Source organism: Syngnathus floridae, chromosome 17 (genome assembly GCF_059516105.1).
Source record: "Syngnathus floridae isolate MCC-2025c chromosome 17, RoL_Sflo_1.0, whole genome shotgun sequence".
NCBI classification, from domain to species: domain Eukaryota; kingdom Metazoa; phylum Chordata; class Actinopteri; order Syngnathiformes; family Syngnathidae; genus Syngnathus; species Syngnathus floridae.
In genome coordinates this window covers 8,334,486-8,350,123 of record NC_142429.1, presented here as the reverse complement: position 1 = coordinate 8,350,123, position 15,638 = coordinate 8,334,486, and the positions used below count along the sequence as shown (strand labels likewise).

The 15,638-nt window shown below is 37.7% G+C and overlaps 2 protein-coding genes across 3 annotated transcripts; one reads left to right on the top strand and one right to left on the bottom strand.

Moving 5' to 3' along the window:
- Positions 1-228: 228 nt before the first annotated feature.
- LOC148384197 (actin-related protein 2/3 complex subunit 1A-A) lies at positions 229-3,616 on the bottom strand. 2 transcript variants are annotated; one of them, XR_015853310.1, is made up of 11 exons: positions 3,459-3,616; positions 2,903-3,007; positions 2,545-2,649; positions 2,217-2,439; positions 1,969-2,076; positions 1,662-1,868; positions 1,205-1,280; positions 707-897; positions 501-588; positions 349-412; positions 229-315 (listed from the first exon to the last, which is right to left on the bottom strand). XR_015853310.1 is itself a non-coding variant. In XM_088357273.1 (10 exons), exons 2-10 carry the CDS (start codon positions 2,964-2,966, stop codon positions 407-409), a joined length of 1,068 nt encoding a protein of 355 aa, XP_088213399.1. In that variant the 5' UTR covers positions 2,967-3,007; positions 3,459-3,616; the 3' UTR covers positions 229-406. The 2 variants fall into 2 exon arrangements, 1 of the variants encoding a protein (XP_088213399.1); XM_088357273.1 differs by having other exon boundaries at positions 229-412.
- A 603-nt stretch (positions 3,617-4,219) lies between these two features.
- On the top strand, positions 4,220-7,978 carry prkar1aa (protein kinase, cAMP-dependent, regulatory, type I, alpha (tissue specific extinguisher 1) a). Its single transcript, XM_088357272.1, has 11 exons — positions 4,220-4,371; positions 5,262-5,443; positions 5,879-6,037; positions 6,148-6,239; positions 6,305-6,366; positions 6,430-6,476; positions 6,562-6,720; positions 6,860-6,920; positions 7,017-7,138; positions 7,268-7,349; positions 7,478-7,978. The coding sequence occupies exons 2-11, from the start codon at positions 5,270-5,272 to the stop codon at positions 7,648-7,650; spliced, it is 1,131 nt and encodes a 376-aa protein (XP_088213398.1). The 5' UTR covers positions 4,220-4,371; positions 5,262-5,269; the 3' UTR covers positions 7,651-7,978.
- The last annotated feature ends 7,660 nt before the right edge of the window (positions 7,979-15,638 follow it).

The window sequence follows — 15,638 nt, the reverse complement described above, 5'->3', positions numbered from 1 at the left end:
TTTTAATTTACAAAAAAAAAAGTAGTAGAAGTAGACACTTAATTTGGTTGTGGTGGGGTGCAAGTGGCTCCCCAGGTCTTAAGTTTGACAGTCGTGCTTTATAGTAATCAATAAAATTTTATAAATAAATAAGCCTTTTTAGACTTAGCACAGTGTAGAAAACGTGTTGCATGGGCCTCCTTTGAATGATCTTGCAATGACGATATTGTACTGCGGCAGGATATCCACTTATTTTAAAAGCATTTTATTGACAAATTATAATGATACGGTGGACACTGACAGTTTTTTCCAATAATCACAATAACTGTACAGTATTTGACTTCTATTGTAGTTATTTGTAGGCACAGTAGTCATCAGTAGAGAAGTCTTGATTGGTGAAACCAGGCCGATGACCAGCAGCTTTGGATCATTGCTGCGAACAAAAATACATTCAATGCATTCAAACACACTTGACATGCCAGGTCAATAATATATCTTTTATTTTACCACAAATACTTTACCTTAAAATCCCATATAACCATGGCTCCATCGAGTCCCACACTGCTGTACTTCTCCACATTAGTTGTTCTCTTAACAACACACAACTGCCTACAGGACAAAAGAGAAACATGCAAAAGATTGTGATTGTATTCATGAGGACATGTCAAATCCAAATAGTTTATTGGTTATTTAATGTTAGAGAAGTGAAAAGTATAGCATTTCTCACGTGATGCTGTTCTGGTGAAGGGTGCCCAAATCGTTTCTGTCCTCCTTGGTGGCCCTCTTATCCAGGTTCTGAAAGTGCTGCCTGGCTGAAAAGCCACCTCTGGAAGATTGCTTGGGAATGTCCAGCTTCTTTACAAATCCCAGAGAGCCTGGTCCCTTATAGGTGTACTGGTAGGGACAACAGTCATGCCCCTGAGAGACATAAATAAGTGTTAAAAATACCATTTTGTTGCCATGACAACAATAGGGGAGGAGCTTGGGGGTTGACCGAGGCATTCAGCTTCTATTTGCAGAAGCTGAGCCATCTTTGCGGAATATTAATGAGTGCCTGACACCAGTATAGATGATAAAAGCTTTTGTTGAGGCAGCACTTTTTGCACTTAATGTGCAAATCTGTGCATGTAAATCCATTGTTCCCTTATCAACCAGCTTTTGGTCAAAGGGTGCAACAAACACAGACATGCACATATTAATGTGTACATGGCAGGTCAATAATTACCGCGGCAACAATCTCAGTGGGGGTGACATATAGGATGCTCAGCAGTGGAAGACTGTCAATGCTCATCTGGGTTGTCCTGAACAAACAAAAGCAATCAACAAATATGTCAACAAAGGTATACATAGAATAGCTTTAAGTTTTGATATTCCCATCATGTTTTCCCATTGCAAATAACAATGATGTAATAAAGTAAATTATGTCTAATCAAAACTGCAATACATTGTGCAAATATATTATACACGATATTTATTACTGTTGTACAACAGTTGTAATTAACATGGTTCTATCAATTTCTGTTTACATGCATTATTACTATTTTAAGCGCATTACTGCCATCAGGTGGCCATCACTAGAATAGCACAAACATACCACAGGTTAACATTTTTTTTAGGGATATAAGTAAATATCATTAGTTGCTTCATGTATGGATGATGTGTCTTATTTCAGTAGTACTTACTCTTTTCCACGGGCAGCGTCAGCCACACTGATGCTGCTGTTGTGGGACACCCAAGCCAACTGGTCTCCACTAGGTGAGAAGGAAACACTGTGCACCCAGCCTCCACAGTCCTTATTCTCAAACATCAACTCCCCAAAAGGCATTTTGGCTCCCCAAGCGGTGGGTCCAGGTTTATCCTCAATGTCCTTTATGTAGGCTGAGAAAATCCTAAAAATGACAAGTTCACTCTCAGACTTTTCCAGCAGTCTTTGGGTACACCCTGGACTGGTCGCCAGCTAACCAGAGTTCATTATGGGATTAGACATACCTGCAGTGGAAGTCTGCAGATCCAGCTGCCAGAAGAATATTATTGGGATGCCAATCCAGGCTCAGAATGGTGGAGCGAATGGGCTTTTTGATGTGCTTACTCAGCCACCTGTTGGTGATGAAATGCAAAAAAGCATTATCATAATATCAAACTATAAAAGGGCTATTTTAAAACTAGAATGTAGCATTTATTCAATTTGAGATTTTCCTCTGAAAACTCATCAAAGTTGGCCTCCATTTTGCTTTTACCAATCATTTTCCTTCTCAAAGTAGCAGACAGAGATGAGTCGAGCTCCACTGCCCAAGGCAAACTTGTTCTCCAGAGGTGACCACTTGACGCAGGTGGCTGCACGGTTGATCCGTACGAGAACCAAAGTGGGCTTCCACGAGCCATCTTTGAGAGTCCACACGTAGGCGTTGCGGTCAGAAGCGCAAGTGACGATACGATTGGACTCAGGGGCCCAGTCAATGCCTGGGAACATCATTAAATGACACAGGAGAGGTAATAAATCAAATTAAAATACAGGAACAAAATGTAGTTTGAAGTTGAAGACACCCTTGCCTCAAGCTTCTGTACCTGTGATACGTCCACTGTGCTCATTAAGTTCGTGGATCTTGACCCAGTCTGCACCTTTCTTTTCATAAATGTTCACCACATTGTTGTTGGGGCTTACTGCAATTTCTATATGGAAAGAAATATATCATATATATATATACTCTGTGTGCAAAACAACATAAGTGCTCAACAGTGTTCCCATCAGTGAAGCTCTTTAGTCCATTTACTATTTTGGTAATTTGATCCTAGTAATTCTACTGGCAGTATTAATGCAATTATGGGATAGAGGAAATGCATCTGCAGTTTAAAGCATTTGTGGACAAGCCCAATTTTGAAATAAACTTGACTATAAAAAAGTGGTTGGCTGTGTTTGACCTACGTGTCTTGTTTTTATTCCAGGTGTGGCAAGAAAGTGGCTCCAGACCAAAACTGTAGCGTGACATGTCTGAACAAAGATGGGAGAAGCTTTTGGAATGCGGCTGATCTGCGATCAGGGAAGAAAGAGTAAAAAAAATGCGCAGTATCATACATTAAATGTTTTTCACACTCTTAGTTAGCACCACATTTTAATTTCACTTATTTTTGGTTGACACTCAGACATTTAGTCCTCTCCGGATGGACTTGTCTGGCTTCTCGTGAATAATTATTTCAAAATATAATACACACCTTTTTGGGAGTGGTGCATACTGTGCAAACACAATTCTACGTTGCCTGCTTTGCTACCTACTATATGACCTCATCCAGACAAGAAAACTTGGATTTTTATTACTTGGTTTGTTATTTAAAATGCTACTATTAAGGATTTTTAGCAAACATAGTCACAAGCTCCAGGTAGATTGCTAAATGCATCACCCCCATTCCCCAGCTTTATGGGTTTAATAGAAAATATTGAATTAGCCGAGTGGATATGACAAAACATTATAATAACGAGTTACCTTTTGTGGAATTCAGATGAGCTGTGTATTCGTGGACTCTGGCCAGTCGACACGAATGAAGCTGTGCAGTCGTACTACAAGGAAGTCATTGTGTTATTACTGAAGGGAGTGAAAGAAAAGTAGGTGTGTCTGAGTGACAGTGTTGAGTTTCTCAAATGGACGGAACAACATATATTATAAAGTAGTGTAATTATTATTTCAGATGTGTGTGAGGGGGACATGTTTATTTATTTGGCAATTTAAGATTTTGTTTTTATGATTAGCTTTATGTTATTTGGCTGCATAAATTCTACCAATGGGGTAAAAAAAAAAAAAGTTGAAACCTCAGATAAAAAAAAAGTCTCATTTATTACAACCCAAAATATGATACAATGTTCTTGCTTCAGTAATAATGGAATTTATCCTCTAATAAACAAAATGCGTTCTGTAATATAATGCCTATAGTTATATTTGTTTGTAGATTATTTTGTAAAATTGATTCCATAATAACGGTGGTATTAAATTAATTTACAGGTCTATATAGATGCCAAATATGCATTGTAATTGGGGGTGGGGGCAGTTAATAAAGTTCATTAAGTCAATTAAGTGCCACTTAAGGTCGTCCAAGTCCAAAATGCACAATCTACCAGTTTTTACAAACGTGGGAGAGAGTTAGTGTGAAAATAAATAAATCGATAAATAATGCAAAGTAATAACAGGCTAATATATTTGATTAGATTTCCATCGATTTAAAATATATATATATTTCTGATGAATACTGCAGCAGACGGAGCACGACGGCTCGCGTTATGTAACCGAGCACATAACACAAAAGATGCACAGTACTTTTCGAAAAACAGGAAGTTAGCGTATAACCGTGCTAGCGGAAGTAGTTCACGACGACTCGAACGAAAACAAACACGGACACGACTTGGTAAGAAGAAGACTTTTGTCAAGTTTGCATTTTTAGCTGCAACGTGTTAATGTTTTGGAATTCAATGTGTGACTATTAAAGATGTTTGCGGTCAGCATTCCTGTCGTTTTGGCGTTAGCTTGTATCGTTAAAAACTTTATTTGCCATATTACATGTTAATTACGAATTAGTTGCGTTATTACCACATAGACTGGCTTTTCATTACTAACAGAGAGCGCTTTGACTTTTAAACTTAATTGCATTTTTCTCGAAAATCAGCTTAAGTGTTTTGCATACTTGATCTAATTAAGTTATAGTATTAAGTAGTAATTATTACACCATTTAACGGGTTCTTTGTCAAAACTGTTTAAATAAAATAGAAACAGTTGTAGTTTGCAATAATAGCAGTATTTAAATATATATTTAATACTAGCATCAATGGATGGAAATACTTCTCCCATTAGTCTTTGTTAGTCAAACACGGCCATAGAACGATGAAGGAAATTGGGAAATTTTGACTATATTGGGAAAACACACCACTGTTACTCATTTGACTGCACACTGTCTGTCCATAAATAATATTTACCTAAATTCCTTAATTTTTTTTTTAAGGCAGTTAGTGTAAATGTTAAAGAATACGTCAAACCCTTCCTGTACACCTAATAAAGGTTATAAATGTTAAATAATAAAGGCTATATAAGTGTTCCCCTCAACACTTATTTCTATTTGCATTAATTCCTCTAAGAAAATTAGTTTTAAACTTAAAACAAAAGTCAACCAGCGTTAGAGACAGATTGTTTTTCCCTTCCTGCCACACTGCAGTTTATTATTATTAACACAAGAATTGCAACTGAGTTCTTATAAGCGAGTCCTTTCTACTACCTCTAATTCACAATTTCTGTCTCCTACAGATCCCAAAATGGCTTCATGTAGTACAAACAATGAGGATGAGCGTAAGCTACGAGAATGTGAGATCTATGTTCAAAAGCACAACATTCAGCAGGTGCTCAAAGACTGCATTGTCCAGCTGTGCACAGCCCGGCCCGAACGACCCATGGCATTCCTCAGGGACCTCTTTGCAAGACTGGAGAAGGTTGTTTCTTACACAAAACCTCTGATATAATACAAGTGGCTTCATGATTCAGTCAGTAGGACCGTGCCATATCGTACCATGCATGATAAATGAAAAATGTTGCATTACAGTATTGAGTAGCAATGGTCACATTGTTGCCATTGTGGGCACACATCAGTGAAAGAGAGCAGTGTGGCAATAAAGTTGAAAATATAATTGTATCTAATATTAGTCAGGATTGCTGGAGAGTATTAACCAATTGTGATTTGTGGTTTTTTTTCACACTCTGTTGACTAAACATCCAGTATGAGATTGACATCTAAGTCACCTTACCAAATATTTATATTTAAAATAGAAATATGACTGAAAATCTAGATTACAGCTATGTCCATTTATGTATTCAACAATATTTCTATTTAGGAGAATTGTCATGCAAATGAATATACTGACACACAGGAAGAGGTCCAGCAGATGGTGTTACAGCAGAAGTCCATGGACTCACGTGAAGATGAGGTTTCACCACCTATGAATCCTCTGTTGAGGGGAAGGAGCAGGAGAGGAGCCATCAGTGCTGAGGTGTACACGGAGGAAGATGCTGCTTCCTATGTCAGAAAGGTCAGGGCAATCTTTTAGATATTATATAGCCTTAGCATAGCTAGCAGGTTCATATTCGCGATGATAGATTTTTAAGTGACTTGTCACGCTCTGCTTTCTGTCTTTCTTAGGTTATTCCAAAAGACTACAAGACAATGGCAGCTCTGGGCAAAGCCATGGAGAAGAACATCCTCTTTGCCCACTTAGACAGCAATGAGAGAAGGTATCACACATTTAAGCTTTGATAAACATTTCTTGCTCATCAAATAATTCCTTTTGTTCTTACAGTGATATTTTTGATGCCATGTTTTCTGTCAACTACATTGGTGGAGAAACAGTCATCATTCAAGGTGATCTGAAGTTTGGTCTACTTTTTATGTCACACAAAACCTTATAAACTCTCTCTGTTTCAGGCGATGAAGGAGATAACTTCTATGTTATCGACCAGGGAGAAATGGATGTAAGTAAGGATGATCGGAAATTGAGCCCGATCATTTTCATCTGATTGAAATGGTGACTGCAAGCTCTTTTGTATCTCCTTGTAGGTGTATGTGAACAATGAGTGGGTGACCAGCATTAGCGAGGGTGGCAGTTTTGGTGAGCTCGCTCTGATTTATGGGACACCTCGAGCAGCTTCTGTTCGTGCTAGGTCCGATGTCAAGCTATGGGGAATTGACAGAGACAGTTACAGGAGAATACTCATGGTAAGCGGCGCTTTTTTATGGATGATAATCATAAAAAAATACATTGAGAGAGTGATGAGAGTTAAATATATGTATACATCATATACAAGCATATCTGCATACATACATTACATATTAATTTATTGGATTTGAATTATAGGGAAGCACTTTAAGAAAGCGAAAGATGTATGAGGAGTTCCTCAGCAAAGTTTCAATTTTAGGTGAGTTTAAATGTTTATTTTGAATTGTAAAAAATGGTGAGTATAGAGATTTTTTTTTTTTGGTGTATGGTTCATATTTCCTTACCATCTTAACAGAGTCTTTGGAAAAATGGGAGCGTCTGACTGTGGCCGACGCCTTGGAGACAGTGCAATTTGAAGATGACCAAAAAATTGTTGTGCAAGGAGAGCCTGGTGATGAGTTTTTCATCATCTTGGAGGTAAACCTCAATGATTCATTTATAGATTGATGTTTAGATGATAGCATCCACCTATTGTTGGATATGTCAAGCATTTCCACATTGCATTTATTTGAAACGCAGTTCACGTCATCTTTTATTTGCCGTTAGGGGACAGCAGCAGTGCTGCAGAGGCGATCCGAAGATCAGGAGTTTGTGGAAGTTGGAAGACTTGGACCGTCAGATTACTTTGGTAAGTTCTAGTCAAGCAGAAGAATCTAGTAGTATTTGAAATTAGAATAAAAAATACTTTGACTGGGTTTACAATATTTTGAAACATTTTGCTTTGCAGTGTTAAATTGTGTCCATCTTTTTTTTCAGGAGAGATTGCCCTACTGATGAACCGGCCTCGTGCCGCAACTGTTGTTGCATGCGGACCCCTCAAGTGTGTCAAATTGGATCGGCCACGCTTTGAAAGAGTCCTTGGCCCCTGCTCCGACATCTTAAAGAGAAACATCCAGCAGTACAACAGCTTTGTTTCCCTCTCTGTTTAAACTTCCTTCCTTTCTTGTTTTAAATTCACGACACAGGTCCAATTCATTTTGTATTTTACCTCTCTTTCCAATATAACTGCAGCTGCCTTATTGGGAAAAAAAAATGCAGTTTTTTTTCTTTCACGGGACACTTTGATACCTTTCAGAGCTTTGCAGTAGTTGTTATAAATTATTTTATATGTTACTGGCATTGGGTGGAGTCTTCATATCTCCACAATGAGCACTTTTTGAAAAACAATGGAAGCCAAACAGCTTGCCTTGTGGTTTGATTTCTTGCCTTTGTGTTTTAGTCAGGTCATGTTAAATAAAAAGTTCACTTTTAATGTAACTGCTTTGGGTTTTTAATATACATATTCGTGTTTTAACTACATTTTGTTTTACTTCTTCTGAGAAGGTCTTACCAAAGTAAAACATTGGTGCGTGATATAATGGAATTAAAAGTCAATTGAATTGTAAATCGAATCGTGAAGTGAATCAAATTGGGCCCTTGTGAATCAAATCGAATCAATTTTCTAAATCCAAATTAATACTCAGCCCTAATGAATAATGCCAACACCATCCACAAATGTCAGATTAGCTTTTCTTAACACAGCCACTAACAGCCCCAGAGTGGCCCATGCAATTTCCTTCAGAGCCACTAGAGACTGCTATTGAGTCAAAAATCCTTGATATGCTGACTTTTATTTAAATTGACTTTTTAATTGTTGGTCAAATTTACAATTGATTCAAATGCATTTGTGACTAAGATGTACTGCACTTCTATTTTTCTTAATCCAACTCATCAGATGCTTATACAGTAAGCAGTTGCATCTTAAGGCCGAGTCAGAGTGATGACTCAAAATGTCATGCAGATGATGGTGTCAACAAGTGACACGAACGGCAGAATGTTCGCTGCCACCTGGAAGAGGAATTTAAGGTCGGCTTGTCATGATGGACCTAAGGGGCCTGGTGTGAGGGTTACCATGGGAAAAAAAAGCTAAGGGGGGACGGAATGTATGTTTATCAGGTATTTATCAGGCTGTGTGGGCAGTAACAGCAAAATTGGACATATTTAATCTCTAAAAAAATTAATTGAATTGTGACGATGTTTAGAAAGGTGTGTGGTGTGTAATGGATTAACAGAGTCGCAAATCCGCCACAAAATAAAAACATACTAATGTGCTGGTTCATCACTTTTAAATAAATGTTCAAAGACCGTGCACATGATTTGTAATTCATTAAAAAATACAATTACGTATCAAATTTGATCAGATTGATTGTATCATGTTTTGCAGACACACTGCAAAGCATTTCATCTTAAGAACCATTGTCGAGATAAAGATACTGTGTCATTTCAATCTAGTTATATAAGGATGCTAGTCAGTCCTCAGGCAAAAAAAAAAAAAAAAGTGTGGGTTTCACTTTCCCCTATCACTTCTACCCCACAAACCACACACTTTCACTAGTGTGTCTTTTTTTTTCTCGCCTTCACTTCAAATTTATCTAGCCCTATCTCACTGTTCATTTATTTCCCCACAATGACTCCGATCGTCATCCTGTCAGCCTTCATTAAAGTCGTTGAAAAAAATGAGAAGAGGCAGCTGACCTATTTTCTGAAAACAACTGACGATATAAAAGAAAATATTTTGTCATGCATCTTTCATTTTTTTAAATTCAATATCTTCCTCGTACTATTTGCTATCTCAATATTCCTCTTTCTCTTCACAAGTGTCCTGGTTCAGTTTGACTATCTGAATTCTGTGATTCAAAAATACAGAGTCGACTAAAAATGATAATCATCACAAATGAGGTGGTTGTACCAGGCACAAACCTCATCTTATATTCTTATTCTTATATAAATAAAAACAGACAATTTGATACGAAATGTCTCTTCAGTGGCCCCCCATGTCAAGCACCAACATGAAGCCCACGCAGAAATTGGCACATCCATTTCTCGCTAAGCAAACGTGTGAAAATATGCTGTCCATCTCAATACACCCGAGAGCTTGCGTCTACCTTTATGTATTTTGAAATCTATCTTAAAAGTAAAGTACAAGAGTACAAATTCAAGGTTTTTGAAAACCTTGGCGAGTGAAAAGTGACAATTTTTCCTCATGGAGAAAAAGTGCAATGATTTGATTGTTTGACTTTGTTGAAACTCAAGCCAATCCTACTTTTTTTTTTTTTTTGGGTTGTGCCTGCTCTTTGAGTAACCCTGCCTTTTATGTCATGCTGGAGCACAAAACCAGTATTTAGCAAACCAGAAAATTACATTCTTCTAAAAATAAACAAAAAGGAAACACAGTATTATGTGAAGAAAGGGAACAGTGAATATAACACAATTTTTGCAGGATAATAACTCTCATTGTGATTTTCTGGATTTGCTTTATGAACGGCTTTCTTCTTTGCACAATTTTGGAAGAGGGATTTCTTCTTTCCAATGAAATACACAAACTATATACACAAATGGACACATCTGTGTCAGCAGGGGTCCCGGAGGATATCACTTCATCTCATGGCCCATAAACCAAAGCTCATTAACCCCCCCACCCAAAAAAAAAAAAAAAATCCCTTTAGCTGTACAACAGGCCATATGGATAATGAGGAATTTAATGTATGTTTAATCCCATTTCCATCAAATAACCATTAAAAGCTAATTATATACTCTGATAGTAAGGATGACAATAAACATAAATCCTGGAAATTGAAATTTCTTTTCATAATATGACTTTAATCTTTAATATCATCCCTTTGAAAGGCAACTTGAATGGAATTCAACTCAGTTTGTCAGAGGAGTGCAATAGAATCAAAAAATAGATAGTATTAACACATAAAATTGTTGAGGTAATGTTATAGGCAATTTAGTATTTAGCAGGTTAAATGAGCAGCCAGTTTAGTGTGTTGAATTAGCTTTTTTTTTTTTAAAGCTGTGGAGTCAGCTTGTCTCGCCCTCCCATTCTCCTTATACTATCTTCAATGTCATTAGGCCTATTGACGGAAGGAAGGAGGATTTCCTGGTCTAGGAAGTGGATTAGTGTCCCATGAGAAAATCGTAATATATGATGTCACCGTTTTCCCTTTCTCGGAGAATGCGTTTTGGGAAAAAAAAAAAAGGCTTAAATCAATGAAGAGGAAAAAAACCTCCTCCCTGTGAGGATGAAATAAATCAGATCATTAAGCTGGGCCTCTGTAATAGCGATGACATCACTGGGAGGCAAAAAAACAAACAAAAACAGAGGAAAAGTATTGAAAAAGTAATTAAATAAAATGCTGAGTGATGTGGTAGAGAGAAAATGACAGCACAGATGGTAAAGTGTGTCATAAAAGTTCCAGGATTGGTGTCACAAAAGATTCGTCATTCACTTCTGGGAGGATTCTTCCGGGATGTTAGATGTTGTCCATGTCTTCAAAACGATCCCTCATGATGGACCACATGGAGTTAAAAGTTGGGGTGTAATTTACAAAAAATTCTGATGTCTTTGTAATTGTAGACTGAACAATTTGCCTTTTAGCTCCACTTGTTAACTTTGTGCTAATTGCTGTTATTAACATTGTTGTCGACAGGAGGAAGACGAGGAGTTGGATTGTGGATAACAGGAAGAACACACCACAGGAAAAAAAAAGAAAGTCATTCACAAAGAATTCCTTTTGCACCGGAGGGCAGATGTTATGATCTGTGTTTCTCGTTTATGTTTTGGTTGTTTTCCTGTCTCCTGTTTGTGCATTCCATATTTGCTCATCATGTCTTTGACTACATTTACAGTTTTAAAACACAAATGCAGATTTTTTGGGGCCTATTTGACATGATTTTTGTTTATTATTTATTTTACAGCTCCGGCTGGCCACTACAGAAACGACTCGACCTCAATGACCCCCCACGGATTTCCTTACCAGGGTGTCTGGCCTCGGTCACCTGGGAGTGATTAATTCCGATTCTTATCCGGGAGCCGGGATGATGCGGCTCCAGGTATCTCTACTCTCTCTGCATGCTGACCACAGATAAGAGTGAAGTAATTCTCTCAGTCTCTTGCTCTCTCACATTTGGTCATGCAAAGCCTATGAAAAAAAAGAATCACTGCAACACAATGAAAGTCAAGCCTTGTTTGTGAGCAAGCTCATTAAATGTCAGGGCTCTAATTCGAACAGAGCAGAGGGCAGGAGAGGAGAACAGCAGGCATCACCTCTTTTTACCTTCTTTGTGAGTAAACCATAAAACGGTGGCGTCAGGGGCCTTCATTTTATGACCTGTGAGACTCAGAGGGGACGGGCGGGTTCGAGGACAGTCAAAAGGCTTGATTGTATGCGTGTGTGTGTGTGTGTGTGTGTGTGTGTGTGATTTGAGGTTTATCAGAGGTCACACAGCAAAGGTAATGAGGGCAGCGAGTAACTGTCTGCTGTGATGAATGTGTGAATGTTTTTAGGAGACGGGATGTCCCTCAGGGAGAGCAGAAACATGCAATGTGTGAATGTTGGAGAAGATAAAATTGTCATTATCTCAGGGATTTCAATCCTGTGCTATGGTTTGTTTAGTATGTGGTTGATTGCCCCTAATGTGTTCATTGATTTTAGGTGGATCAATATTTTGTACATTGATTATTTCGCAAGAATACGTTGTAGTGGAACATCATGAGAAGTAAGATATATTTTAGTGCAAATCTAAATTGTGATTCAGACTGGAATTAAACAGTACAGTGCAATAACATTGATAAGAAAAAAGAAAAACCTAATTTTCAATAACTGGTTTTAAATTATATATATATATAATAAATTAAATTAATTTTTGCTTTAATTTTATTTTTTAAAATATATTACTTTGTTTAATTTTTTTAATAGTATTTATTTTTTGATAGTGTCTAAATAAAATGGGGAAAACAAAAATACGCGCACACACACACAACAAGGCTCTCGGAATGATGACTTGTCAATGTGGTTTATTTTCCTGAAACGGATTCAAATTCTTCTACTCATGCACGCACAGACGGGGAAGCAGTAGAAACGCAAATCATCAGCCTACCTGACAGACTCACAAACCTGATACACACAGCTGTTTTCCAGACGAGAAACACAGAGCTGACTTTGTCCACGTGTTTTCTAATCTAAGCATTTCCCCCCACACACACACACAGCTGGTAAATGCAGATGTGGCAGTTTGGTTTTGCTTGGCTCACAGGCCGAGTCATCAAACAAGCCGCAAGATTGTGCATACCCATAATCTGCAGTGGTTAGGACTTGAATTTTTCCACAAAGAATCACAGCACCAAAGCACAACCTTGGAGTCTTGCAAGAACTGTTGAGTGTGAGCTTGGAAATGAGGCAATTCTTAAAATGGACGCACCCTGAATCCAATCCGGACCCAATTAAATTTGAGCTTGACTATAGGACATTTTGCAAGACTATTCAAACAGTAAGAGTTGTTTACTCTCAGAAGTTCCGAGCAGAATACATGGAAAACAATTTAGAAAGTACTTTTAAAGGTGCAAAATAAATTTCTGTGCTAAATATAAACTTGAAATACTAGACACACACATAAAGTATGATTAGCAACCTAAAGCGGGTCACAGCTGGTGAAATATTTGACATGCTTGACATGATGACAGTTGAGATTTTATCTCTATTTTATTTTTAAAATGTAGGGTGTGAATAAAAGACAAGAAGCTTGCTTATCAGTACAGATCAGAACAGTAGAGGATAAACAAACAGTCACTACATTAATATGTACTAAAAAAAAAGAAGTCAGTTTTGGTTTTCATATCCAATTTGAAAACCAGACTTGTTTTGATTGATTGAAAAGACAACTCATATTAAAATATCAAGCAAAAGTAGCAGCAGCAGTAATTGTAATAATGTTCTCCCCAACATTGTATGACAGAAATTATTTAATATTTATTAAAGCAGACTGTCATTAAATTTTAACCACAGTAATTTGGGAATTTTTGTTTTACAAATCTCTATGAAAATTAGTATCTTTGTCAATTTTACAGGAATAGTCTGCATTTAAAACATTTCATAGATGCGGAATAGAAACATTGCTGTGTTTTGTACATTTTTGTTGTGTAAACATACCTTCAATCTGTAGTTGCACCCAAGAAACAATCTTGGGCCAAAATGTCTGCCTGAAAGTGGCAAAAATCCATTTCAAGATGAAAAGCAAGAGGTGCAAAAAAATCCTAATTGAGAAGAATATTTTTTTAAAAATGTGTATTATATAAAACCAAAACAAATTCATACTTTAAGTCTTTGGTGGGCTTTTCTTTTAGTTTTGCTAACTAATCCTGATTGCTCCGACAGTCGGTTCGCAGTAGGAGGGAGTTTTCAATCAGTATAATTGGATTGACTGAGCAGTAAGGGGGCGCTGGAGGATTTGACCAATGATTTACTGACTAATGGGGGGATGGGATGGGCCGTTCCACCAGTAGGACACTTCCAAGCCATGAGATGTCTTGGTTTGCAACAAACCTTAGTTTGACCCTCATTAATTAGATTAATGTGAATACCAAGATCAGATTTGTAGCTTGATCAGTCAGTATTTCTTTTTTAATTTTTTAAATGAATGAACTCACTCCAACTTGAGTCATTCCTTTCATCGTGATGAAGGGCATTGATTCTCGGAGCTCAGTCGTCAGGGGTGACTAAGGTCATCCAGGACAAAGCACCAATGATGATTTAAAAGAAACGATATGGAACGATTAGACATTCTGCAAGACAATATGACACAATATTTGGGTTACAAAAAGGGATCATTCAGAAAATGAAAAACATTTTAGGTTTTGGTGGGTGTGTCACTGGTGTTTTTGTTGTTGTGTGAAACGATCGTTAAATATTCCAATGGGTCATTTACACACATTGTAGCAAAACCAGACTATTGTTCTCGGTGGACGATCGGTGATACCGCAAATCTCCTTTTTTTTACACCTCTATCATATCAGCTGTCCTCCCTTTCAAAAAGAATAGCCCTTCTTCTCCTGAGATGCAAATCAAAAACTGGCTCCGGACTGGAAGAAGTCGCACGGCAGTGTTATGCAATGGCTGCTTATTCTCACTAATGTACAGATAATGGCACTCAACAACATTGCTGAATTTGCTTCTCGGGATTTTGTTCTTGGGGGTAAACCAGTTTTTATTTGAGGGTGTCAGTGGGTTTGAAATGCATTAATTTGTTATGTTTTGCTTAAAATGCAAAATTTCTAACCCTAACCCTAAATGATGTGCTGGGCCCTATCTAGTCCCCGGGCCTTGAGTTTGCCACCCATGCTCTTATATGGTCAATTTGAGAAAACCTTGAGTTGATTTTTCACATTTATTGTGTTTGGTGCCAGGAACTATTTCCACTCTATTTTTAATACCCTTTCGTGTGTGGGCATCAGTTCACGTCATGAGTGCTTACTGTAAATAAACACACCCTTTAAACGGAAGCACTGATAAAATGTTGTGATAGTGGAGCTTCTGAAGCATGTTTTGTTTCATTTTGCTGTAGGTTGTTAGACTACTTTGAAAATCATTGCCACTATTATGCATTTCATATAACTAACTAATTTAATGCACCAAACAGCAATGACTGATACTTGAATACATTGCGCAAAGCACTGGAAACATTTTATTATTTATTTGAGGCACCAAAATCAGAAGGCAAGATTCAGGGACAACTGTTGAGAAACCGGGAGTGTGTTTGTGGTACCTCCTCACATAATGATGTTACAAAGTGAGGACCCAGTTGTTTCCTTGGATCGGGCGGGGCTGGTGCTTCAAGAGAAGAAATGAGTAGGAATGCTCCAAAATGAAAGAACAGAGGTAGTGATGGGTATCGTTGTCGTCCATTTTTGATTTCGCAGATAAGTAGCGGCTCAAGCAGGATTTTGAGTCATCATCGCCTTTGTGATGCAACTCTTTCGTTATACTGGCATGCTTTTGTTCTCAAGGCGTGACTTTACCATCTACAGGATTGCGTGCGTGCTGCCGAATGGACCATGAGGGTTGTTCTCGCCTGTGGCGGTTTATAAGTGTATTGCCAA